This window comes from Arachis ipaensis, chromosome B9 (genome assembly GCF_059453495.1).
Source record: "Arachis ipaensis isolate K30076 ecotype BB chromosome B9, ASM5945349v1, whole genome shotgun sequence".
In the NCBI taxonomy this organism is placed as follows: Eukaryota; Viridiplantae; Streptophyta; class Magnoliopsida; order Fabales; family Fabaceae; genus Arachis; species Arachis ipaensis.
In genome coordinates this window covers 141005923-141031126 of record NC_142444.1, presented here as the reverse complement: position 1 = coordinate 141031126, position 25204 = coordinate 141005923, and the positions used below count along the sequence as shown (strand labels likewise).

General features: G+C 38.7%; 2 protein-coding genes across 4 annotated transcripts; one reads left to right on the top strand and one right to left on the bottom strand.

Moving 5' to 3' along the window:
* The first annotated feature begins 3117 nt into the window (after nt 1–3117).
* LOC107618205 (3-phosphoinositide-dependent protein kinase 2) lies at nt 3118–9234 on the top strand. 3 transcript variants are annotated; one of them, XR_001615166.3, is made up of 12 exons: nt 3118–3887; nt 4908–5088; nt 5259–5311; nt 6180–6281; nt 6358–6466; nt 6605–6683; nt 6921–7086; nt 7514–7648; nt 7750–7910; nt 7987–8209; nt 8474–8845; nt 8993–9234. XR_001615166.3 is itself a non-coding variant. In XM_016320197.3 (11 exons), exons 1-11 carry the CDS (start codon nt 3696–3698, stop codon nt 8555–8557), a joined length of 1455 nt encoding a protein of 484 aa, XP_016175683.1. In that variant the 5' UTR covers nt 3118–3695; the 3' UTR covers nt 8558–9234. The 3 variants fall into 3 exon arrangements, 2 of the variants coding, with proteins under 2 accessions (XP_016175683.1, XP_016175682.1); XM_016320197.3 differs by having other exon boundaries at nt 7780–7910; nt 8474–9234; XM_016320196.3 differs by having other exon boundaries at nt 8474–9234.
* Nucleotides 9235–11293: 2059 nt separating this feature from the next.
* Nucleotides 11294–13922, bottom strand: VTE5 (phytol kinase 1 VTE5). Its single transcript, XM_016321864.3, has 6 exons — nt 13462–13922; nt 13249–13316; nt 12782–12913; nt 12530–12645; nt 12311–12425; nt 11294–11819 (listed from the first exon to the last, which is right to left on the bottom strand). The coding sequence occupies exons 1-6, from the start codon at nt 13855–13857 to the stop codon at nt 11633–11635; spliced, it is 1014 nt and encodes a 337-aa protein (XP_016177350.1). The 5' UTR covers nt 13858–13922; the 3' UTR covers nt 11294–11632.
* Between the last annotated feature and the right edge of the window lie 11282 nt (nt 13923–25204).

The window sequence follows — 25204 nt, the reverse complement described above, 5'->3', positions numbered from 1 at the left end:
TCGATCTAACATTAAAGAAAAAAGGGGAAAGCAAAATGCTAAAGACAATGTCAAATTAAAATAGAGCCAAAATAAAAAATGCTTAAATCAGGCATAATTAGAAGAAAAAGGTAAAATGTTTCTATTAACATGCAAGTCAATTACTTGTTGATTTTACCTTCTTTTTGCACATGTATTTCGAGCAACAAGAAGAAAGTGGAGGCTACTTTCTTCTGCTGTAAATCAATGATTGATATTAAAACTTGAGGTCAAAACACAAGATTAAGAGTTTGGATTTGGAAAATACATTGAAGAACTCATATCAATAAAACTACTGCTACTCATCTCTCTTCTCCGCTGCTTAACTCTGCTCTTAATCTCTGATTTTCTGGTCTGAATTTTTGGGAAGAAGGAAAAGACTTCAGTTGGCTCAATATTCAATGTGTTGACTTGTTTGCTTGGTTACCTCATACGAGTTTAGGAAGGAGAGAAAACTCACAAATCTGATTTTTAGCTTTCTCACTTATCACTCAAAGTTTGAAGTTTTGGAAGAAATGCACCAACACTAAAGGGAGCATTCAACCAAGATGAAAGACAACATTTGAGAGTTCAGAATCTAGGTTAAGCTTATAGAGTTTAAGCTATTTTACATTATCTCCTTCATGAGTTATCATGGGTAGAAGTTTGGTTTGTCTTTGATAGAATTAGGTTGAATCCTTGAGAATTGGTGTTTGTAATACTTAAAAAGATAGTGAAAATTTCACCACTATTGTAGTGAAGACTGGACGTAGGTTACATTGCACAAGGTAGTTGGACTAGGATACATAACTATGTCATTTTCTCTTCCCTTCCCTGTTTCTGATTTCATTCGTTATGAGGCAAAATAAAATTGTTTCATGCATAATCAATCTCGCAGTCAAAACAGAAGCACAGTTTCTTTTTTTGGTTTGAGGCTTAATTGACCAAGTTTAAAAGAAGGCCATAGATTCAACCCCCATTCTCTAGATCATAAAAAACCTTCATAGGACTTAGTATTGTATTTGGTAGTCAGAGACTAAAACTAAAATTTCACTCTCAAAACACAAAATTTCAATCTTTTCAGTATCTCCAGAAAATAAGGATAGAGGGAACTGAAATTTCTGAGACTGGAGACTAAAATTTTAATAACATTTCTTTTAAAAATACTCTCATTTAACTTTTCGAATTTCAAATCTACCCCTCAATTTTCATATTTATCTTAAACGAAATATGATATTTAGACATAATTCACTTTAGTATATTTTACACTAAACACAATACACAAAGATTTAATTTAATTTCAATCTTTCTGTTTCTGTCTTGTAATTTCTGTCTCTCAATTTCAACCTCCTTTCTAAATGTAGCCTTATTGATCTCGCATATACTCTTCAATGCTGGACTAGACAAAAACATAATATTAAATGATCAACCAAAATGATGCATACTTGCACTAAAAAGGATTAAAAATAATTAATTTTCTATTCCATACTTACCTCTGGGTGACCGAATTTCGTGAAGAACTCGTGCTTCTTCCTTCAAAGATTCTGAACCAAAATACATCGTGTGTGGTCTCAAAGAATCTCCAGAACATATAATTGATTCAACACACAAATAGTTATAGATAAGAAAACGTTAAATCCGAAGAGTTCGAATGGAGAAAAACAAGACAAAGTGATAAAACATTGGAAATGGAAACTTTTTTGGTTCATTAAGGTTAAACAAGGCTGTTTCATCAACTATTTAGTGTTAAAATTGAAATAACGATGTTTTGTTTAGTTTAACATAAAAGAATATATATGTATTAAGTTATTAAACTATGTGAAAAATAAATTGACGAAAAGAGAAAATGACACTAATCTAATGCAATTTTTTTATTATAGTGTAATTGAAATGTCAAAGATATTTTTAATACAAGCCACCAATCTCAATAACTAATATAAGGATTAACTCTTGTAAGAACCTAGCATCCTACTACTATTATTCAAGAGCCGAGCAAATTGGGTGATGCTTCCAAGCCTAATACAACAAAATGTACTCTGCCCAGAAGAAGCAATAATAAATTGTAGCTATAAAGTCTGTGATTGTCATTCAGGTGTCTTATTATTATTATACAAAATGTTTAGGTAGATTTCGCATTCATTCATTATTTCATGAGGATAAGAATACGACCTTCGAATTTTTTTGAGTACTTACATGAATTATTACGTAATTACTCGCATGATTCTTTTCAGTATATTTTTTGGAGATATAGGGACCAAGTCTATAAGACCATAACCACATGCACAACATTACATTGATTGTTTACCAATATTATTATGATTGAAAGCATAAGAAAAGCACTACTAATAAAGCTTTGTATAAATGCACAGCCAAGGGACAACACATCCAAAAATATATTTGGTGAGATGGATCTTTCTTTTTCTTGTCTTCTCAATTTCACTTGATTTTTTACTCCCCTCCCCTCCCCCCCCCCCCCAAAAATTGAAATCTTACAAAAATGTATGAGAATTTTTTAATATATATTGGCAATTAAAAAGCTGAATTATAATCTTTAATTCAAAGGTTAATATACTTGTCATTAAAATTAAAAAAACTTCTAAAAGGATTTAGAAAGTAATAAAATAAAAAAATAATCACTAATAAATTTATAACTTTTATTATGTATAAGTTTTAAAATCTTAATTTAAAAATAATTAGATTCTCATTTTTACACTTTATTAATTTTTTTTAAATTTGAAAGAGTTTCATCCAAAACTAAAATAGTTATCATCACGAAGGATCTAATGTTATTTTCTTATTAATTTTAATTTAACATTAATTTTTTTTAGTTGACGACATTAATTTTAATTTAACACAAAATAAATTGCATGAGAAGAAAATTGGTTTTATTTTAATTTGTTAAGAAATTAAAAAATAATTAATTTATTAATACGTTCAATAATAATACAATACATAAGTGTGTTTATAAAAAGACGTTTTATCATCTTTATAAAAACATCTTCCTATAAATAATCATCTAAAATTATCGATATAATTAAAAAAATTTATAAAAATATTTTATGTATATCAAAATTAAATTCTATAAAAATAAAATAAAATAAGATAGCAAACAGAAACTTTACCCATCTCATTTTATCCACATTCCAAATCCCAAATTCCAAATAAACAAGAAAGAGACACAAAAGCATGAAATTGCACAAAAGCTTGTAATGATATGCATTATTTATGCAACAGCTTCACCTCCTCCCATGAAAGGTGTTTCCATTCCTGATTTAGCCATAATAGCCACAGAACTGAAGAGAGAGAAAAATCAAAATCAAAATTCAAAGGCATAAGAGAAAATTGAATGATCCTCCACCATCATTCCTTCCCCATGTGATGTGCCACCTCTTCCTCTTCAATTCTTCCCATTCCTCCTCCTTAATCTTCCCCTTCTTTCTTTTTCTATCTCTAAGCATAGGGTTTTCAAATTGGGGAAACAAAAACAAACCTTAAAGCTGAAAACTTTCACATTGTAATCACGCAATTCGCTTCGCCCTTTTCCTTTTGATCCAAAAGGGGTTCCGGGGTTGGTCTCCGTTTGACCGCACATTTCCCCAGGTTATTTTCTTTAGAGAGAGAATGTGATGGGAATGTTAGATTGGGAACTTCCGTGTTTTTGAAAAGAAAAGAAAAAATTGTTTTTTGGCAGCTGAGAAATGTTGGAAATGGAGAAGGATTTCGATTCAAAGTTGAAGATTCAGGGGAATTCTTCCTCTTCCAATGGTGGTGGTAGTGGTGGGAATAATGTACCGAGATCCAAAAGCTTTGCTTTTAGGGCTCCTCAGGAGAATTACACCATTCAGGACTTTGAACTGGGCAAGATCTATGGAGTTGGCTCTTATTCTAAGGTATGACACGTGGAATTATGATTTTTTGTTTCTTTTTTTGGTCCCTGAAGGGTTGATATTGGTTTGCATTTTATTTATTTATTGTTTATCATTTTTGTATTTTTCTGGATGTGCTTTGCTGGGTGCATGAATCCTATGAATGATGCTGGGGCATTATGATTTTTCTGTCGTTGTTTTTTATTTTTATTTTTTATGGTTAGGATAATTGTTGACGGGTGTTGTGCAGTAGAGATCATAGATAAACATGTTATTGTTTTATGAAACGCCATTTGGTAGCTATATTAGGAAATTTCGATTTATAAGGAAGGTTCTTTTTTGTATGCTATGTCATGAATACAACAATAAGCTTTATCCGGGTTGGTTGCATAGATCAAACAACGCTATTGAGCTCTATCATATATTATGTCTATAGTGAGTGAGATTGTTTACATGTAGATCTCCTTTCACCATCTCATATATGTCTTTTTGGGTCTTCCTGTATCATTCGACCCCTGTCTACCTTCCATCTCATCCACCTTCCTAATTGAATGTTCTGTCGATCTTCTTCCCATATGAATGTTTGCTGAAAAACCTGTTATGAAGATTGCTTGGAGTTGCTCTTCTACAACAAAAGCTACTATATTTTGTGTACTAGTTTCATAGATTTAGATTTGGGTGCCAACATATTTTCTTTTAAGAAATAAATGGAGCCTAGATGTTACTTATGAAGTGATTGATGAGTGGCACTTAAGTTGCACTGCTAGAAGTGAAGGAAATCGTAGGCGAAGCACCTGAGCTGCATTTTAATAAACACTTTCCTTTGCTTTTCTTTCTCAACTGATTTTCCCACTTTACATATACTTTTTTTGGCTTATTGTGGTGGTAGATTTCAATTCTAGTTGTTTGAACAAAACATTTATCTTATTCTTTTAACTCTGTAGGAACTTGAATTTTCTATAGTTTGAGCATATAGGATTTTTTTTCTTTTGTCCTTTCCCCCGGGATTAAAGGATCCAAACATCTTTCTTATTATGTTTAAAGGTTGTGAGGGCAAAGAAGAAGGACACAGGAACCGTGTATGCGATGAAGATCATGGACAAAAAATTCATTACTAAAGAGAACAAAACAGCCTACGTGAAGTTGGAACGCATAGTTCTCGATCAATTGGATCATCCTGGAATTGTGCGCCTATATTTCACATTTCAAGACACTTTTTCTCTATGTGAGTATTCCTGGATGCTTTTTCTCTTTGTACTTGCTTTTGCACTCTCTTACTCCTCTCTGTGATTTCTTCTCTACTTTCTTCTCCTCAAGTTTGCCAGGGTGGCTTATTTGCTATTTGACATTTTATCTCCTTTTTTTTTTCGCTCTGTTCCTTTTTCATTCGAGAAGACATGGCACTTGAATCCTGTGAAGGTGGAGAACTTTTTGATCAAATAATCAGGGTAAGCTAACATAAAACTTGAAGGCATGTGTTCAATGTGCTGCAGTATATATCTTGTTTGGAAAGAAAATTAAAAAAATTTCCATGGCACCTGCTGAAGGTGTGTTGGTCCCATAGGACAGAAAGTTTATTCCGATGTTAGGTATTGATGCAAAAACAATTAAACCATGACTTGTGCTTTGATTTTATTATGCTCTTTATAGTTTTCCATTTGAGAGAAAAATTTTCCCTGGGGGTTCTCAAGATTCAAGATAAATAAATATGATATCAAACTAATTTAGATGTCTCATATCAAACTAATTTTTTGCCTTAAGCTTCCATTCTACTTATTTGACTAGATTGACTAACTGCCATAGTAAATTTGTTCATAAAGTATTATTCTAACCCTAGGTAACCATAGTTTACAGTATGAAAGTATGAATATGAGATGTAATATCTACATATTGAAAACCAATGACCTTGTGCCCCTTAACAAGATTCCTTTATTATAAGTTCAATTCTTGTAACCTAATTTGCTTCTCTTTTGTTAGAAGTTGATTATATACAGGGAAGACTCCCCCCCCCCCCCTCTTTTCTCTCCCCTTCATTTTATTTTTTAAATACTAGTATTATATTTTGTTTTCAGTGAAAAATTACATGATTAATATATGTACAACTGAAATTTCCAATGGATCATGGCAGTTGTTAAAACTTTAAACATCTTATATGTGTTGCTGTGGCTTTTTGGCCTCTCCTTTGAGAAATATTATAATTTCAGTATTATTTGAAATTTGGGAGTCATAGACTCATAGTATGCAAGTCAGTATCACTCAGGATGTTTTGTTACTGCATGATATCTACTAGCAAGCTTTTTGGGTTCCTGAATGCAGAAAGGACGTCTACCTGAGGATGAGGCACGGTTCTATGCAGCTGAAGTTGTCGATGCTCTCGAATACATACATAATTTAGGATTGATACATCGGGATATAAAGGTAGTTCTGAGGCATGCTTATACCACATCATTGTCATATATGTCCTTGTCTGAATATTAAGTTTCTCTAATTGCAGCCAGAGAATTTATTGCTTACAGCTGATGGACATATCAAAATAGCCGATTTTGGGAGTGTGAAGCCTATGCAGGATAGCAAAATCACTGTCCTTCCAAATGCAGCATCTGGTAATCGAAGAATACTGAGAATAGTGCTTAGTAATGTTTTTAGTAATCCTTGTATATAGTCCGTTTCTTTTATTGTAACTTCTATTAATTGATATCACTAAATACTTAAAATTGATATTCATTTATTTTAATTTCTAGATGACAAAGCCTGCACATTTGTGGGAACCGCTGCTTATGTCCCTCCGGAGGTTCTTAATTCCTCTCCAGCAACTTTTGGGTAGGGACTATGTTACTATTCAGTGCTAAGATAATATTATTTCTTATGCAAGTTTTCTGTACATATAGATTGATTTTTAATTTTAGCTTAGTTCAATAATTTGTAAATCAGGATTATATTTGACAATTCAATTTTCAAGTTTGTGCACGCACTGAGTTTCCTTATCGGGCTTTTGTTCCATGCTAGTTCCCGATATAATAACATTTTCCCTTTACTTCTCTCAATATACTACCACAGGAATGACCTCTGGGCACTTGGGTGCACATTATACCAGATGCTTTCAGGAACTTCGCCTTTTAAAGATGCAAGTGAATGGCTTATATTCCAAAGAATTATAGCTAGAGAAATTCGATTTCCTGATTATTTTTCTGATGAAGCAAGAGACCTTATTGACCGGCTACTGGTTAGTATTTCTATGACCCTCTGCACAGAAATCCAAGCTTCTCTAGTGCTCTATCTAACTTATCTGATCGCAACACTTTACGAAGCTATCATCTTCCTATTTCTGCAATCTCTTTTCAGTACATATCTTGACATACAGGATTGAAGTTTTTTAGTTCTGGATTTTGTTTATGATGATGTTAGGCAATGCTGTGTAAACACATGTTTGAAAGCTTTTCTTTTCAATTGTTTTTTTTAAATGTTGATCGAGGCATTGATAATCAAATTCGTTCCCCTAAACTCCAAAGGCTCTAGCCTTGTTTTTTTCCAGAATAATAGTTGATGCTAGTAATATATATACCAGTGTTTTTTTCCCCCTTCCAACTTTTGGCATCTTTTATGTAATTTATGAAGTGTTAGTTTTTAACAGTATTGAAATTATAATGCAGGATTTGGACCCCAGAAGAAGGCCAGGTGCAGGACCTGATGGTTATGCTGCTTTGAAAAGGCACGCATTTTTTAAGGGTGTTGATTGGAGTAACATAAGGGCACAAACTCCACCAAAACTAGCACTGGAAGCTGGTGTATGGCTCTGATGCTTTGTTCAACATCTATTTTTTGTCCACCTTATTTGTTAAGATAAAGAGAAAAGAATCTCTAATTCTCATATTATTTTCACTTTTAGACTCAGTCACCTATTGTTGATGAAGCTCAGGATGCAGCATGGAGTCCGTCTCATGTGGGTGATGGTTATGCAGCCTCGGCTAGACAGCCTGATGGTGCTCCATCATCGTCTGAGGGGAGCGTAACCAGACTAGCTTCAATCGATTCCTTTGATTCAAAATGGTATGTGCAAATCATCTTGTTTCTTTGTATTTTTGCATGTCCGCAGTTACCTATAGAAAATGTTTGCATTTAACAGGCAACAATTTTTGGAACCTGGGGAATCTGTACTTATGATCTCTATGGTGAAGAAAATACAGAAACTAACGAGCAAGAAGGTGCAGCTTATCCTAACTAACAAACCAAAGTTGATCTATGTGGACCCGTCGAAGCTAATTGTCAAGGGAAATATAATATGGTCTGATAATCCAAATGATTTAAGCATCCAAGTGATTAGTCCATCAAATTTCAAGATATGCACAGTAAGCATTCTCTTTTCCGGAATATCTTGTTATACAACTCGCACTATTACAAATACAGAAAGCAGTAAATAGAGGCTAGGTGTTAGACTTCAAGATTTGAATGATGTCGACAGATGCTTCCTCCAATTTCGAAATTATGATTGCAAGATGCACTGCCAAATGTTCTAAAAAATGTTGAGTTTGTTTTTTTATCTGTAGGCATCTTAAATCTATTTTGTTTTTGAAATTTATTTCATGTACTTCTTACTAAGTGTAACTATGCAGCCGAAAAAGGTGATGTCATTCGAGGATGCAAAGCAAAGAGCACATCAGTGGAAAAAGGCGATCGAAGGGCTTCAAAACCGGTGAATTCATTCTGGTTGAGAAAAATATTCTTTCTGCTATCTTTGTAGTGTTCAGCAAGGAATTACAAAAACAGTTTGACTGCTCAACAATCAAAATTATTCGTCAAAAGAAAAAATGAAGTTGCAGATTAAGTTCTGCTGAAATCTGGTGCAAAGCTAATTCCTCACTACAGCTTAGTTGAGTTTGTCATGATTTTTCCAATCTCTTTCATATGCTTCAATGGGATATATGATAAAAATGTGGACGATGTTCTTATTGTAGGCTTTGTTGGAGGGTTGGAATCAATACTCTGTAAGAAAAAAAAATTCAGTTATTATTTTTTTTTTTCTAAATAATATCTTCTGAGTTACGAGGTGATAGCAAATTTTAGTTATATACTTATATTATATAGCATATGAATAATTGAATTAAATTGCTCAATTTGTATCGTTGCTTCAGCCATTGATCACAAGGTGAAGCCAACCTGAAGTTTCAAGATGAAAAGGATGAATTGGCCCTTAGGAAAACTGTAAATAATTTTATATAGTGAGGCAATATAGTTTTAGGGATTGAATGAAAATGTTCTTGACTGTACTTGAGTAGAAATTAGATCACATTTTTGGCCATTCCAGCCAGTTTATATACTCTAATGTGTTTTGTAGTTTATGAGTAAAGAAAATACACTTGATTGCAAGTTTTCTTAGTAACATTGAGTTCATTAAGCCTGTGTTTGTTTATCAATACGAAACATTGGGACAATGATATTGAGATATAAAATTATCTTTGACGGATGAGATATAGATTATGATATTGTATTTTGAAACACTAAATTAGGTAGCGTTTGTTTTTAGAGATTAAGATTGAAATTAGAGTACCAGAGCTTAGTATGGTTGTTTTTAGAGATTAAGATTGAAATTAGAGTACCAGAACTTAGTATTGTGACGATGGTTAGAGAATTTTAGTCTTATGACACAAAATTGCAATTCCTTAGGTAGTGTTTGGTAGATAGGCAAAGATTGAAAAATAGAGACTAAAATAAGTTTTAGTATTGTGTTTGGTGTAAAGTGGGAGTCAGAGATTGAAATAAGAATGAAGTTCTAATTTAATTTGCACAAAGGGTAAAGTTAGAATTAATTAATTGAAATGGGGATATTTTAGGTATAGAATGTTATTAAAGTTTCAGTCTCTATCCCTAAAAATTTCAATCCCTATGTCCTCACTTTTTGGAGGTATTGAAATTTTGAAGACAAAGACTAAAATTTTAGTACCACTCTCTGGATCAACAAACATGATACTGAGTCCCAATCTCCGTTCCAGTACCTCAAAACAAACGCTATAGGGACGGAGAAACTTTAATAACATTTTTCTTTCAAAAATATCCTTTTTTAAATTTTAAATTTATCCATCTATCTTTATATTTATCTTAAACTAAATATAATACTGAGATATAACTCAGTCTAGTATACTTATATATTTTACATCAAACACAATACAAATACTTAATTTAGTCTCTCGCTCTTCATTTCCTTCTCAGACTCCGTCTCTCTTCCAAACACAGCCTTAGTATATGTTGTGTCTTTCTTGACAAAGTGACATGGACATGCTATTAAGAGATATAACTTGTTTTTATTTTTGTTATTTTTATTAATTTTTTATCATTTTATTTTTCTTTTTAATTTTGTACGAAAAAGAAAATAAGAATAAATTAGATTTTTTATGATTTATTTTATATTTATTTTATTACTAAATAATACACAAATATTAATTTTTGTGTCTGTCTTTTGTGTCATGTTCTCAATGTCTTATCCTGGTGCTCGGACATTGACACGGATACGGAACACGATATGACATGATATAGAATAAGAGATACACAAATTTTAAATTTTTGTAAGATACGACATGACATGCATATAAAATATAAAGTATTTTTTAGATAAATTGTAATGATATTTTGAGATTTTATTAATATTAAAATATAAATTAATTTTTTAACTGTTTTTAATGTTTTTTTAAATTATATAAAGTATTTAAATTTTTTTATTTTAATATATATATATATATATATAATTTTTAAACTCATTTTAAGAATACATGTTAAGAATAAGGTTAAATACACTTACATGTAATGTTATTTAGATGTATTTAAACATATTAAAAGAAGAATTTTTTATTTTTCATTAAAACACGGTTGGACACAGAAAACATGCATATCAAACGAATGTTAATAGTATCATGCTCGAAATGTGTTTGACACGCAAACATGAAAACTCCAAAAAGTGTAGTACTCAACGTCATATTTTATTCTCAAAACTAATCTCAACCTGCAAACAAAATTTGCTATGAATATAGCTTAGAGAAAAATAGAGCAAGATGATATTCCACTTTAAAATCAAACAAATTATGAAAATTTCACGGATATTAAATTTTCTTTAGTATTCTTATATAATATACAAAAATACTATTTGTAGTATTCTTATATAATATACAAAAATATTATTTGTACATTAAAATCAGTTACCAATATATTTGCATATAAATACATACATAATTTAATTTATTTTTAATATTTTTAATATATATTTATATTACAACATATATTTTATACTTGTATAACTTTAGTACACTAATTAGTGTACATATAGCATCATTATAAAATATAAGGTATTGAATAATGTTAACTATTTGCGGTTAAAATTCAGCTACATGTCCTGGTAACTCGGATCTCTCAATATTAAAAATAGTTTTGAATTATGTTAAAGATTTGGGATTAAACTATACCGGTTGAATAAACAAAAGATATGAGTTCTTTAAAGAAAACAAGAATAATACCAAAAGATCTCTAAAAAAATAAACTTAAATAAGAAAAAAAAAAGAAAAAGGAAAAAGAAGAAAACTTTATCCCTTCCCAATTTCCCATCTCATTAAAAAGCCTCCATGACATGACATCTGTTTTCTCCTATACAAATATAATCCCTTTCCAATCTGGATAATGATTGTAAACACTGGCAACATTTATTTCTTAGAGCAGTTGCAGTGGAAAACAAAAAGGGAAAGGGAAAAACGGTATGCATGCCACTTCATCAGATCCATTCCATGAAGTCAATGGCTGAAAGTGAAAGATGCCACTGCCATGGTAGCTAGTGGAACAGATATGTTGTCGTCTACCACCTTAGTAACTGGAAGGGACTCTACAATTGTTGCCACTAATGAAACAACAGCAACTCTTGACACTGTGCTCTCCCAATTTAACTGCATTAGTCCTGCTACTGAATAATAGTACAGCATCCTGCATGCAACATTAGCAAATTATATACCAGTTCAATTTTAATACACTTTTTACATTGTTAAATAATCAAATTTAGATAGTCTTTTGAAAGATAATTATTTTTTGAGATGTGGCGATATATGATTAGATTTTTGTATAAAACCTTTTTTTGGCAAGTGCAAGAAAATGTGTCATTGTGTTGAATGTTAATGCGTTCCGGTGAAAATAAAGAGTGCAACACACTTTGAACTCTAAAGTTTAAAACTTAAACCTTAAATCATTAACCATAAATAATAAACTCTAGACACTAAAATTCTGAAATCCAAAACCTTCAATTCTAAATCCTAAGCTGTAAGTTCTAAATTTTAAATCTGAGTCATTGAGATGAAATATAATAAATGGAGAGTTAAGATTTGTTTATTTAACAAAGAGTACAATACTCGGTACTTAGTAAAGAGCGTTTAAGGAAGATGAGCCGTTAAAAAGAGTTAGATAAGAAGCATGTAACACACCCTATTGAAACCAAGAATCCAAAGACAAGCATGGATATGCTACCAGCCCAACTCTTCTTCTGATTGTACGGAATTTTCATGGATCCAAATCTTCTACCAAGGATATCAGCTACACCTGATGAAAAACACCATAAATTCACCAAAGTCTGAATTAGACAAATTGGTAACTAAAAGACAAAATTTAAATTGCAAAATGTTACAAAATTGTTGTGAAAATACCATCCCCTCCACACATCATTGCCAACGAGACCACCCCAATTGGAGACTCACGCCAGAAAACAAGAGCACATAACATCAGCATCAGAACATAATACAGGGGACCCCTCAGCAATTCTCTGCATGTATGAAATGGTGAGTAATGAACCATAAATGCTTAAGAACTTGTCCATTGCTTTCTACAACTACTTCATTGAACCAAATAAAGCCAACAAAACGTGACAATGAATTAAATTGAATAAGGACAACAATTACTTCGGATCTCCTTCTCTAGTCACGGATTTAATCAGTCCTTCATCAGAAGCCAGTGAGAGACCATTCGCCAAAAGCCTCAAAAAGTTTACAAATGGAACAAATGCAGCAAAGTAACGAGCCTCAGTGGAGTTGCTATCCTACCATTAATAGCATCAGCATTAGAACTTTCAAATTCAAACAAGAAGTTGATAGTTGAAAATGTTCAGATGATTTGACATATTTGACTAAATTATCGTCTAATAGTTTTTAACTATCAATTTCGCACGAAGACATAACTGCTTGTGAGTCTCCGCCTTCAAACAAACCAATCAAAATAACTTTTTAATGTGCGTTCGAGAAACATTTGCAACCACTCATCATACAGTGATTTTTTTCCCAATTAACAGAAACCCTCCAATAGGCCAATTCCCACCACAATGAATGTCAAATTAAAGATTCAATCTTTATTAGAATTAAAAAATGGGTACCTGAAAATTGGCCAAGAAGCTAGAAAAAGCAAACCGGACATTATATGGACCAGTTTTCTGCTCAAACCCTGCAACCAATTTCCATATCCAAATGCAACAAGCTCAATTTTGCTCATCACCAAACAAAAACCCAAATTCAAACATAAATGGATTCATTGGCCTTCTTCATTGAGCACATGCAAGCAAGGAAGCTGTGAACTTTGAGGGTCATACCTGGTTGAGAATGTTCCTATGAGTGAGAACATCAAAAGCAGACACAAGAGCATAAGCGCCACCAAGAACAGCCACGGTGGCTCCGCCATTGTAGAAAAGATCATCCACAGGAACGCCACGTGGCACAACAAACCTAGATACCCTTTGACTCAAGCTGACGGGAACAGCAAGAAGAGGAGGAGGAGAGCACAAAAACCGGACATTATTATGAGAAGTGTCTTTCGTTGTTGTCTGCTTCACAAAGCTAAGGCTGCTGTTGTTGTTCCAGTGTTGTGGTGGAGCAAAGAGGGTTGTGTCGGAGGTTCGGAGTTGGTGGTGGCGGCGGCAGTGGCGCACGGAGGAGAATGGAAGAAGATGGTGGTGGTTAGAGGATAATGTGAGGGATGTGAGGGTCATGATTTTTACACAAAATGCCGCAAAAAAACAAAGAAAGAAAGAAATGTAAACTTATGGATGGGGTTAAAATTTATGGTGTTTGTTAGTTGTTATTTATTAAAAATTAATATACAATATATAATTATTGTAAATTTGGGTTGTGTTGTTTTAATAATTGTCTTACGATAGAAAAAAATATAAAAAAATATGATTTTATATTTATTTTATTATATTTATATTTTAGATAAAGGTTTAGTTATTATTAAAATTTTTTATTTTAATAATTATATAATAAATATATAAAATTTAAATATTTTTATATTTTTTTAATTGATAATCTGAACATGTTTATCGTATTAAAAAACCCTTTAACTAAATAAAATAAATGATGAGATTTTGATATAAAATATAGATGTTTTACTTATTTTTATATATCTCTTCATTTCTCTAATATATTTTATGTATATGTTTTAGGTTTGAGATGATTATTTACAAGTAAAATAAAATACTAAGTTATCATATACATTATATTATTTACTGTTAAATATTATATTATTTGATAATATTTAATAAAAAATATTTTTTTAGCTGTCATAATTTTTTTTTATCAACAAACTATTCAGTAATTCAAAAAGTAAAAAAAAAATATATTATTATTTATTACAATAAAAGTGAAGCATTTACATAGGGTATAATTTTGTGGTTTTATTCAATCATGGAGTATGGGTGTGTGGGTTGTATGTACCAAAATGAAAGGAAACTGAAATGTCAGGCATATTGTGTGTGATGACGTGGATATCCATGCTAAATTCCATGGCTAAAAATGGGCTATGACAAAAGGTCACCAGAGGGGTAAAAAAATGAATTATTAGATTTTTTTTTAACATTTTGAGAAAAATGTTGTAACCTTCAGTTGTGGTGTGTGCTGGTCCCATTTAAGTGTAAGGATCCTATATGCTATACCTATAGACTATAGACTATGTAATTATGTATAATGTACCTTTGCAACAGTTACCTAGGCTAACATTGATGGGCTACCAAGAATTTATGGTTGATAGTTTAATTCCCATAAATGGAAAACTAATTAAGGTTAGCAATTCAAAGCTATTTTTATAGAAGATTCTTTATTTTTCTTTGACTTGTATTACAGTTTTAAATAAATAAAAAATTTAATTATATTTTCTATCATAATATGGTCAGATGATAGTTATAATTAAACTGTTGTAAGACTAAGAGATTAAAATTTTTAATTTTTAAAATTTATTTGGAACACTAAATTTGAATTTACTTAAAAATAAATTTTTCCCCCTTGTTTTGAAACACATAAAAATGAGTAGTTTTAGACTTTTACTTCATTTGAGAATTTCAATTCTCATATTTTTATCATTTATAAATTAGATCAAAAGAGATATGATTTTTAAATAAATTCTTATAAGATCCAAATTTAATATTTGAAATGTCAAAAATATTCTTATTTATAAGTGAGTGTTTAGTAAAAATAATTTTTTCAAAAGTAAAGTTGTAAAATAAGAGAATTTCACTAATATAAAAATTATTTCAAATTAAAAAATTAAATTTAATTCTACAAATATATTAAAATAATTTCAAAACATGAAATTAAATTTTAAATAAAATATTTTTAATATAATAAAATTATTTTCTCACGTCAAAAAACTTTTCAAATACACTCTAATATATAAAATGAACAATTTTTTTAAATTTAGTAGCAATTTTTTTTTATTTATAGAATCTAAGAATTTGGAGTAAAAAAAGTCAGATTGTAGAGGATGATAAAAATTCAGTTGGACTCCGGCTAGATACTGATATTTTACAAATTATATTATCAAATTCTCATGTGTTTGTTTTATTCTTATTTTTTGAAAATAGATATTGTTATTATTATTTAATAATAATAATAATAATTTATTTTTATAAATTTATATAAACATATAATACAAAAAGATAATGATAAATTGATATTGGTAAATAGAAGTAATAATATTATTATTATCTTTTATTAGGGGTGGCAAAGTGAGTAGGTTTTCCGGCTAAATAAAACGGATTTAAAATTGTTACGGCCTGGCCTAGAACCTCCACGGGCCGGCCGACCCGAACACCACCCGATCCGGATAGACGCCCCGCAACCGACTCGGACACGCGTCCAGGACAGCTCATGTGCAGCTGGGGGACAACGTCCCTAGAAACATGGGCCTATTCTGGACGGGCACACCTCTGACAGGTATATAAGGGGAAGACTTGCTCTTCCCCCAAGGTACGTCACGTATCACACTACCCTTTCCACCTGCACATTTACTAACAAGAGCGTCGGAGTGTCTTTGCAGGTGGCACCCCCCTCTTTTCCATACGAAGTATTCGGGACCTCGCGTATCGTTGACCGGCAGTCCACGACCTGACGAGCCCCTACCATCATTCCGGATCGCAACCCGAACCGTCCGGTAGCCGACCTATCGAACATTGGCGTCGTCTGTGGGAACTCGTCCATGGACTTCATGCTAGTCGAAACGGAGGCAAACCAAGAAGCCGTACCCGGAGGCGACGTCGCCGGGACGGGAACCCGACAACATCCGAGATCTCCCCCGAGGGACACGACCCAGGCACACGAGAGACGCCCCTTCGGGGGGACTGGCGACAACCACGCCAGAATAATGCAAGAGTTACGCCATAGAATGCAAGACTTAGAGCGCCGGTTAGCAGACAGAGAACGCGACCAGCGCACCCCGGAACAGAGTCACTCTCGTTCTCGCTCTAGGAGCCACTCCCGGCGCACGCCTAGCCCCCAGGTCGAGTCAGAAAGCACTGGGGAGAGAGGGCGCGCGAGAAGGCGTCATGACCCTGTCATTTACGCCAGGCGCGAAGGGCGGCGTACAACAAACCGTGGAGACGAAAATGCTCGTCGGGAGGGCGACGAGGGGAGAACGAATACTCGGGGACCCGTGATAATAAGGGCCACCCCATTCCACCGCTCCATACTCGAGGTCCGGCTGCCAAAACATTTTGACAAGCCAACGGACATGAGGTATGACGGAACGCAGGACCCCCTAGAGCACCTAACGGCCTTCGAGGCCAGGATGAACTTAGAAGGAGTAGGAGATGAGGTAAGATGTCGCGCCTTCTCGGTCACCTTAGCGGGACCTGCAATACGGTGGTTCAATAACCTCCCGCAGGGCTCAGTGACCCAATTCTCCGACATCAGCCATGCCTTCCTGGCTCAGTTCACAACCAGGATCGCCAAAGCCAAGCACCCGATCAATTTGCTAGGGGTGACCCAGAGAGCCGGGGAACCGACCAGGAAATACTTGGATCGTTTCAACGACGAATGCTTGGAAATTGATGGTCTGACGGACTCGGTGGCGAGTTTGTGTTTGACGAACGGGCTCCTGAATGAGGACTTCAGGAAGCACCTTACCACAAAGCCCGTCTGGACAATGCAGGAGATCCAGTGCGTGGCTAAGGAGTATATCAACGACGAGGAAGTAAGCCGGGTCATGGCTGCCAATAAACGGCAGCCCGCCTACAACCAAACCCGACACTACGAAGGTAGAGAAAAACCAAGGGAATACGCCAGGGATGGCGGCCAGGTAAGGTGCCGAAGCCATTCCCCCGAATCGGGAAATTCACCAATTACACCCCCCTCGCGGCACCGATCACGGAAATTTACCAACAGATAGCAGAGAAGGGGATACTGACGAAACCCCGACCTCTGAAGGGGAGGACGGGGGGAGACAAGAACCTCTACTGTGAATATCACAAGGGATACGGGCACAAAACCCAAGACTGCTTCGACCTAAAAGATGCCCTGGAGCAGGCAATCAGGGACGAAAAACTTGCCGACTTCTCCCATCTTATCAGGGAGCCGAGGAGACGCAATCGGGATCGCGAAAGCGAAGACGGGTCCCGGGCGACAAGACGACGCCAAGAACCAGAGGGGGACGACCACGGTCTCACGGTGGTGAACGTAGAAACAGCGAGGAACTCCGCCCCAAGGTCGAAATCGGCACAGAAAAAAGATGCCAAGGTCCTCGCAGTCTCCTCCTCGTCTGCTAGAAGTTCCCGGGGACTCCCACCCATCTCTTTCGGCCCTGAAGACCAATGGTTCGACGAGGCGCCGGAAAGTCCCCCCATGGTCATCACGGCCAGGGTCGGAACCGGCCTTGTCAAGCGGATCCTGGTTGATACGGGGGCAAACTCGAACATCATGTTTCGAAACGTTTTTGACGCCTTGGGACTACGAGATGCCGATCTGGCGACCCACCAGCACGGTGTGGTAGGATTGGGAGACCACTTCATCAAGCCGGATGGAATCATCTCACTCCCGACCTCCGTGGGACAAGGGCAGAAGTGAAGGACGGTGATGGCCGATTTTGTAATCCTACGAGATTCCACAGCTTACAACATCATCTTGGGAAGAAAAACCATCAACGACCTGGGGGCAGCTATTAGTACGAAGCTGCTCGTAATGAAGTTTGTTTCTGATAACGGATCCGTAGGATCCATCAGAGGAGATTTGGAAACGGCGGTTGCCTGCGACCACGCCAGCCTCTCTCTCAGGAAAAAGTCCAAAGAAGCATCGAGGGTCTTCCTCGCCGACCTGGACGCCAGGATAGATGACAAGCCCAAACCCGAGCCGGAAGGGGATTTGGAAAAATTTAGGGTCGGTGACAGGGACGAGAAGTTCACGTTCATAAACAGAAACCTCCCCCATGAATTAAAGGAGCCGTTGATGGAGATGGTCAGAGCCAATGCCGACCTTTTCGCTTGGACGCCAGCCGACATGCCAGGGATAGATCCCCAGCTCATGTCACACTGCCTGGCCGTCAAACCGGAAGCCAAGCCAGTGGCCCAGAGGAAGAGAAAGATGTCACAGGAAAGGGCAGAGGAGGTGGCCAGGCAGGCGGCCAGCCTACTCGAAGCAGGGTTTATCCGGGAACTGGACTACTCGACCTGGCTGTCGAACGTAGTTTTGGTGAGAAAACACAACGGGAGGTGGAGAATGTGCGTAGACTACTCTGACCTCAATAAGGCATGTCCTATGGACTGCTATCCCCTGCCCAACATCGACGCACTCGTCGACGCAGCGGCGGGGTACCGGTATCTGAGCTTTATGGACGCCTACTCTGGGTACAACCAGATACCAATGCACCGACCCGACGAGGAAAAAACGGTGTGCATAACTCCATGAGGGACCTATTGCTACAAAGTAATGCCATTTGGTTTGAAAAATGCTGGCGCCACGTACCAGAGATTGATGAACAAGATATTCAAGGAACTCATAGGCAAGACAGTGGAAGTCTACGTGGATGACATCCTCGCTAAAACCACATGACCCGACGATCTCTTGAGTGACCTGGGAAGCGTATTCGCCTCCCTCCGGCAACACGGCATGAGGCTCAATCCGCTAAAATGTGCCTTTGCCATGGAAGCTGGTAAGTTCCTGGGGTTTATGATCACCCAAAGAGGAGTAGAGGCCAACCCTGAGAAGTGCCAAGCGATCCTCCAGATGAAGAGCCTGGGTTGCATCAAAGACGTCCAACGGCTGGCGGGAAGATTGACGGCGTTATCCCGTTTCCTCGGCGCATCGGCAGCAAAAGCCCTGCCCTTCTTTAATCTGATGAAAAAGGGGATAGCATTCGAATGGACCCCATCCTGTGAGGAGGCATTCAACCATTTCAAGGAAATCCTAGCTACACCTCCGGTGCTCGGAAAGCCCAAGGCCGGAGAACCACTCTACCTCTACCTAGCTGTAACAGAGGAAGCACTTGCAGCAGTGCTCTTAAGAGAAGAGGGGAAAGCTCAGCAACCGATTTACTTCGTAAGCAGGGCCCTGCAAGGAGCAGAGCTGAGATATAGCAAATTGGAAAAACTGGCGCTGACATTCCTGACCTCCTCCCGAAGATTAAGACAATACTTCCAAAGTCATCGTGTAGTCGTCAGAACGGATCAGGCGATTCGTCAAGTACTCCAAAAACCTGATTTAGCTGGAAGGATGATGACCTGGGCTATCGAGCTATCCCAATACGACCTGCACTACGAACCCTGGCACGCAATCAAGGCGCAGGCAATGGCAGATTTTTTAGTAGAAGTAACGGGCGATCCTCCCGAAGAACCGGGCACACGGTGGAGACTCCACGTAGACGGGGCCTCCAACCAAACCTCCGGGGGAGCCGGAGTCATCTTAGAAAGCCCAGCAGGAGTCATCTACGAGCAATCGACCAAGTTCGAGTTCCCTGTGTCGAACAATCAAGCGGAATATGAAGCTCTCTTAAGCGGACTAATACTAGCTTGGGAAGTTGGGGCATCAAAGGTCGAACTATGTAGTGACTCACAGGTCGTCACCTCCCAGGTAAACAGAAACTACCAAGCCCGGGATCCTCTCCTGCAAAAATACCTGGAAAAAGTTAGAGAAATGACAAGTCAATTCCAAGAGGTCATAATCCAACACGTCCCAAGAGAAAGGAACACACGGGCAGACCTCCTGTCCAAACTAGCGAGCACGAAGCCAGGAACGGGTAACCGATCTCTTATTCAAGGCATGGTGAAAGAGCCAACGGTCGCCCTCCACTTGACGGAGGCGAGCCCCTCCTGGCTGGACCCCATCACAAACTTCCTGGAGCTCGGCAAGTTACCTGACGACGAGAAGACAGCTAGAACGTTGAGAAGGGAGGCAGCTAGATATGCAATCATACAAGGGCAATTATTCAGAAAGGGGCTCAGCCAACCCCTATTGAAATGCTTGCACCCCGACCAGACGGATTACGTACTTAGAGAAGTCCACGAGGGATGTTGCGGCCATCACATCGGGGGCAAGGCCCTAGCAAGGAAGCTCATCCGAGCTGGATATTACTGGCCGTCAATGATGAAAGACTCCAGAGAATTTGTTAAAAAGTGCGTGAAGTGTCAACAAAACGCGAACTTCCACAAGGCGCCGGCCTCAGAGCTAAGCCTTTTAACGACCACAAGACCTTTCGCTCAATAGGGAGTTGACCTTTTAGGACCTTTCCCGGTTGGCCCAGGACAAGTCAAATATCTCATAGTGGCCATCGATTACTACACCAAGTGGATAGAGGCCGAGCCACTGGCCAGCATATCTTCCTCCAATTGCAGGAAGTTCATGTGGAGACAGGTTATAACCCAGTTTGGCATCCCGGAGGTCGTTATCTCGGATAATAGAACACAATTCACTGACAAAAAGTTCACGGAGTTCCTCACCGGCCTAAGGGTAAAACAGAAGTTTTCCTCAGTTGAACACCCCCAGACAAACGGACAAGTAGAGTCCACGAACAAGGTCATCTTACTCGGCCTCAAGAAACGACTAGACAACAAGAAAGGCGCTTGGGCCGACGAGCTCGCTTCGGTCCTATGGTCCTACCGAACAACCGAGCAAAGCGCTACGGGGGAAACCCCTTTTCGCCTAACATACGGGGTCGACGCCGTGATACCCATAGAAACGGCGTTGAAACAAAGAATAGCCCTGCGCTACAACGCTAAAGTCCTCAGGAGGGATTTTAGGGAAAGAGACCTCGTTCTGCGACGCAACGACGTCGGTCTGCCGACCCCTGGAGAAGGAAAGCTGGCGGCAAATTGGGAAGGTCCCTACAGAATTAGAGAAGTGCTCGGTAAGGGTGCCTACAAACTCGAGAGACTTGACGGCAAAGAAATCCCCAGAACATGGAATGCAGGTAACTTGAGAAGGTTCTACTCCTGACTCGGGCAAGCCGACCAGGGAGCCTAACGGACTCATGTATGCTCGCTCTGTTCACATGTTAATTTTTAGTCCATTTTTAGCTATTTACTCTTGTCGAATACTTGCCATATTAAGAAGCTTGCCTAGCTGACGATTAATTCCCACTTGTCAAAATATTCTCCTACTTATCTGTTGCTTCCCAATACGTACTTCACACGATTGCGTCTTGAAACGGCAGCCCGGGACTGATCACCCCGGGAGCCAGACAGACCATTGCCATAATTAACAAGGCAACAACACGACCAAATCGGTCCAAATCGTTACCAACGTAAAAACGACAAAACGGGCACAAGCAATGAGCCTACCCCGAAAAGGCGGTAACAAAAATAATACGACGAGCAAGGCGAAAGATAATAACGGCCACCCGGCCAAACGACCAACTAAACATAACCGTTACGAAGTATTAAATTACAAAACATGCAACAAACGTTCAACAAATCTACATCAAAATGTTCAAGTTATAAGAAATCACTTCCTAGGCATGTCGACAATCTTGCCGTCTTGGATCATTTTGAAGACCCCAATAGCCGATGTTTCGAAGTCGGGAGCCACGATCTTCACTTGGGCTTTCAGAGCATCTTCAGTCATAGAAATCGCATTCTTCCCCTGCTCTTTGGTCACTTTCAGCTTTTTCCTGAGCTCCTCGACCTCGACTTTGGCGGCTTTAACCAGCAAGACGGCTTGGTCACGCTCCTTCTCCAAGCCAGCCGCCCGACCTTGAACGGCGTTCAGCTGATTCTCCAAGGCCATCTCCCGTTCGGCTAAACGGGCCACCGACTCATCGGAAGCCTTCAACTTCTCCTCGACAGATGTCGTCTTTTCCTCGGATGCCTTGAGCTTCTCCCCCGTCTCGGACAATTGGCTCTGGAGCAGCTCAACCTGCACCTTGAAGTCATTGTTCGCCTTAACAGAGGACTCGAGTTTCCTCCGGAGAGCCTGCATTCCCGACAACTCGAACTCAGCCTTTCGAGCTATCACGGCTCCCCGGAGCAAAATCCGGTACATCCATCTTGCTTGCCCAGCCAGGTCGGTGCCAAGAAAGTGCTCCTCCGTCCCGGGGATCAGCTGTGAATCAATGAACTTTGTGGCATCAAAGTTTCTCTCCATGATGGTGAGAGTCCCCTCTGGGCTGGCAGACGCCCTCCGCCTCTTAGGAGTATGAACGATCTCCACATCGTCATACTCTTGGTGAGAAGAGGATGAGTGCCCCCCAACGGCCGCCTCTTCGGGAATGGGGGAACCCTGCACCTCGACGGGCTTCTTCCCCATCACAACAGTGTCCCGGGGAGAGGGCTCAGTCTGGCTCTCTTTCTCCCCGGAAGGACCCTCCGACCTCCCGGCATCTTGCTCCTCAGCCTTCTCTTCATCGCTTTCCTCGAAGAAGGTCTTCATCAGATTCTCAAGTCCCGTTACTGTAGCAGACATTTCTACTGCAGCAAACAGACAAACACGTCAGTCGTTAGATAGGGTAAAGCAAAAGGCGACAAACAACACAAACACAAAACAAAATGACTCACGGATATAGCTCCTGGCGGCCTCCCGTTCACCCATGAGGAGATGGGGATTTATGGGTTTCTTCTAGAAAAGGGCAAATAACACATCAGCTATTCTCTTATCTACAGGCGACATCCTTTTATATGTCACCTTAATAAAAGAGTTCGACCCTGCCCCAAAACTCCAATAGGTGGGGATGAGGCGCTCCCCCTCTAACGACAACCAAAAGGGGTGACGTCCCTTGACGGGGCGGACTTTGAAGAATTTATCTTTGAACCCATGGTAGGAGTCCTCGAACAGACCGAATATTCTCCTACCTTGGGCAGACCGGAAAGAGAGGAACCCCTTCCTCGCTTTCCCTTGTTTGGAGGGATTGGTAAGGTTGAAGAAGAAGAGGAAGACATCCACCGACACCGGCAACTCGAGATACTCGCAAACCATCTCGAAACAGCGGATAGAAGCCCAGCTGTTCGGATGGAGCTGTGACGGCGATACGGATATCCGACCAAGAAGCGCCATTTGGAAATCGGTGAACGGTATCCGAACGCCAACCTGAGTGAACATGGCTTTATAAAACCAAATCCAATCGGCGACCCGGGGAGAGTGGAGATTGATTTCGTACAGCTGCTCACGGGGGGCAGGCACGATGGTCTCATAATTGGTCTCTTCATCTGTTCCCCCACAAAAGTATCCGGCTTGCCGGAACTCCGTCAACTCCGCCAGATCCATCTGGTTCGGTGAGTCCTTTACATCCGAAGTCACCCAAGCATAGGGATCATAGCTCGCCGCGGAAGGTGAAGCCCGAGAGACGACACGAGGCATACCTACAGCGGGGTACCAATCCGTTAGTCTACGAGGTTGGGAGTCCGGAAAAAACCCAGAAACTATACCTTTTCCAATCAGTCATGACCAAACATGACTAAAAGCTATACCTATTACGCAAATCACCTAGAAGCCTACCCTGGAATGGTACCCCTCCCCTAACACGTCTAACTAGCATTGAAAGACCACATAACAGCGAAAATGGCGAAGCAAATACATACAACAAGCATGCAAAAACGAAACAGAAAAGAGAAGGATTCTAGAAATACCTGAATTGGTTGCAGAAACTCGAAAGTGAAGGAAGAGGCACGAAGACGCTCGAACAAGAAACTTTGGATATCAGGGAGAAAAGAGAATGGGAATAGCAAAAGTGGGAACAAAGGAAATAAGAAACTGTTTAAAAACCGCTGCATAAAGCGCGAAAAGGCCAGGGGTAAAATGGTCTTTGCGCGCGGAGTTTTTCGTAACCCATTATGAGCATTTAATGCTCAGCACGAAGAACGAAGCGACAAAACGGTCGCCCCAGCAACCAAGAGACACGGGCGCAGGAGGCACGTCCCTCCCACGGTCAGCCGACTCGATGACAACACACGAACGAAGAAATCTCGCGCCACCAATGTCCCTCACGACCATCACTGGCGCGTCGGGGGCACTGTTACGGCCTGGCCCAGAACCTCCACGGGCCGGGCCGACCCGAACACCACCCGATCCGGATAGACGCCCCGCAACCGACCCGGACACGCGTCCAGGACAGCTCATGTGCAGCTGGGGGACAACGTCCCTAGAAACATGGGCCTATTCTGGACGGGCCCACCTCTGACAGGTATATAAGTGGAAGATTTGCTCTTCCCCCAAGGTACGTCACGTATCACACTATCCTTTCCACCTGCACATTTACTGACAAGAGCGTCGGAGTGTCTTTGCAGGTGGCACCCCCCTCTTTTCCATACGAAGTACTCGGGACCTCGCGTATCGTTGACCGGCAGTCCACGACCTGACGAGCCCCTATCATCATCTCGGATCGCAACCCGAACCGTCCGATAGCCGACCTACCGAACAAAAATACTAGCACGTTTTGTTTTATGGCGAATTAGTGAGCTAATCCGCTTAACTTTTTTTTTAAATTAGTAAAATTAATTAAAATTAATCTTAAAAATAATTAAAAAATAAAATACAAACAAAAAAGGCAAATTATAATAATTTTTTTTAACTTAATAGAAATGTTTAAAATAATATCCGTCAATAAAAATATTTTTATTTTAAGAAACAAATGACATAATTTGAGCATAT

What these genes read in the sequence shown, in the direction of transcription:
- LOC107618205 (XM_016320196.3), top strand. Translation starts at nt 3,696, where the DNA reads ATGTTGGAAATGGAGAAGGATTTCGATTCAAAGTTGAAGATTCAGGGG. An exon ending in TCAAGACACTTTTTCTCTAT is followed by an intron (nt 5,089 to 5,258) that starts GTGAGTATTCCT and finishes TCATTCGAGAAG; the next exon opens with ACATGGCACTTGAATCCTGT. An exon ending in AACTAGCACTGGAAGCTGGT is followed by an intron (nt 7,649 to 7,749) that starts GTATGGCTCTGA and finishes TTTCACTTTTAG; the next exon opens with ACTCAGTCACCTATTGTTGA.
- VTE5 (XM_016321864.3), bottom strand. Translation starts at nt 13,857, where the DNA reads ATGACCCTCACATCCCTCACATTATCCTCTAACCACCACCATCTTCTT. An exon ending in ATAGGAACATTCTCAACCAG is followed by an intron (nt 13,317 to 13,461) that starts GTATGACCCTCA and finishes AATTGGTTGCAG; the next exon opens with GGTTTGAGCAGAAAACTGGT. An exon ending in GCTTCTTGGCCAATTTTCAG is followed by an intron (nt 12,914 to 13,248) that starts GTACCCATTTTT and finishes ATGGTAGGATAG; the next exon opens with CAACTCCACTGAGGCTCGTT.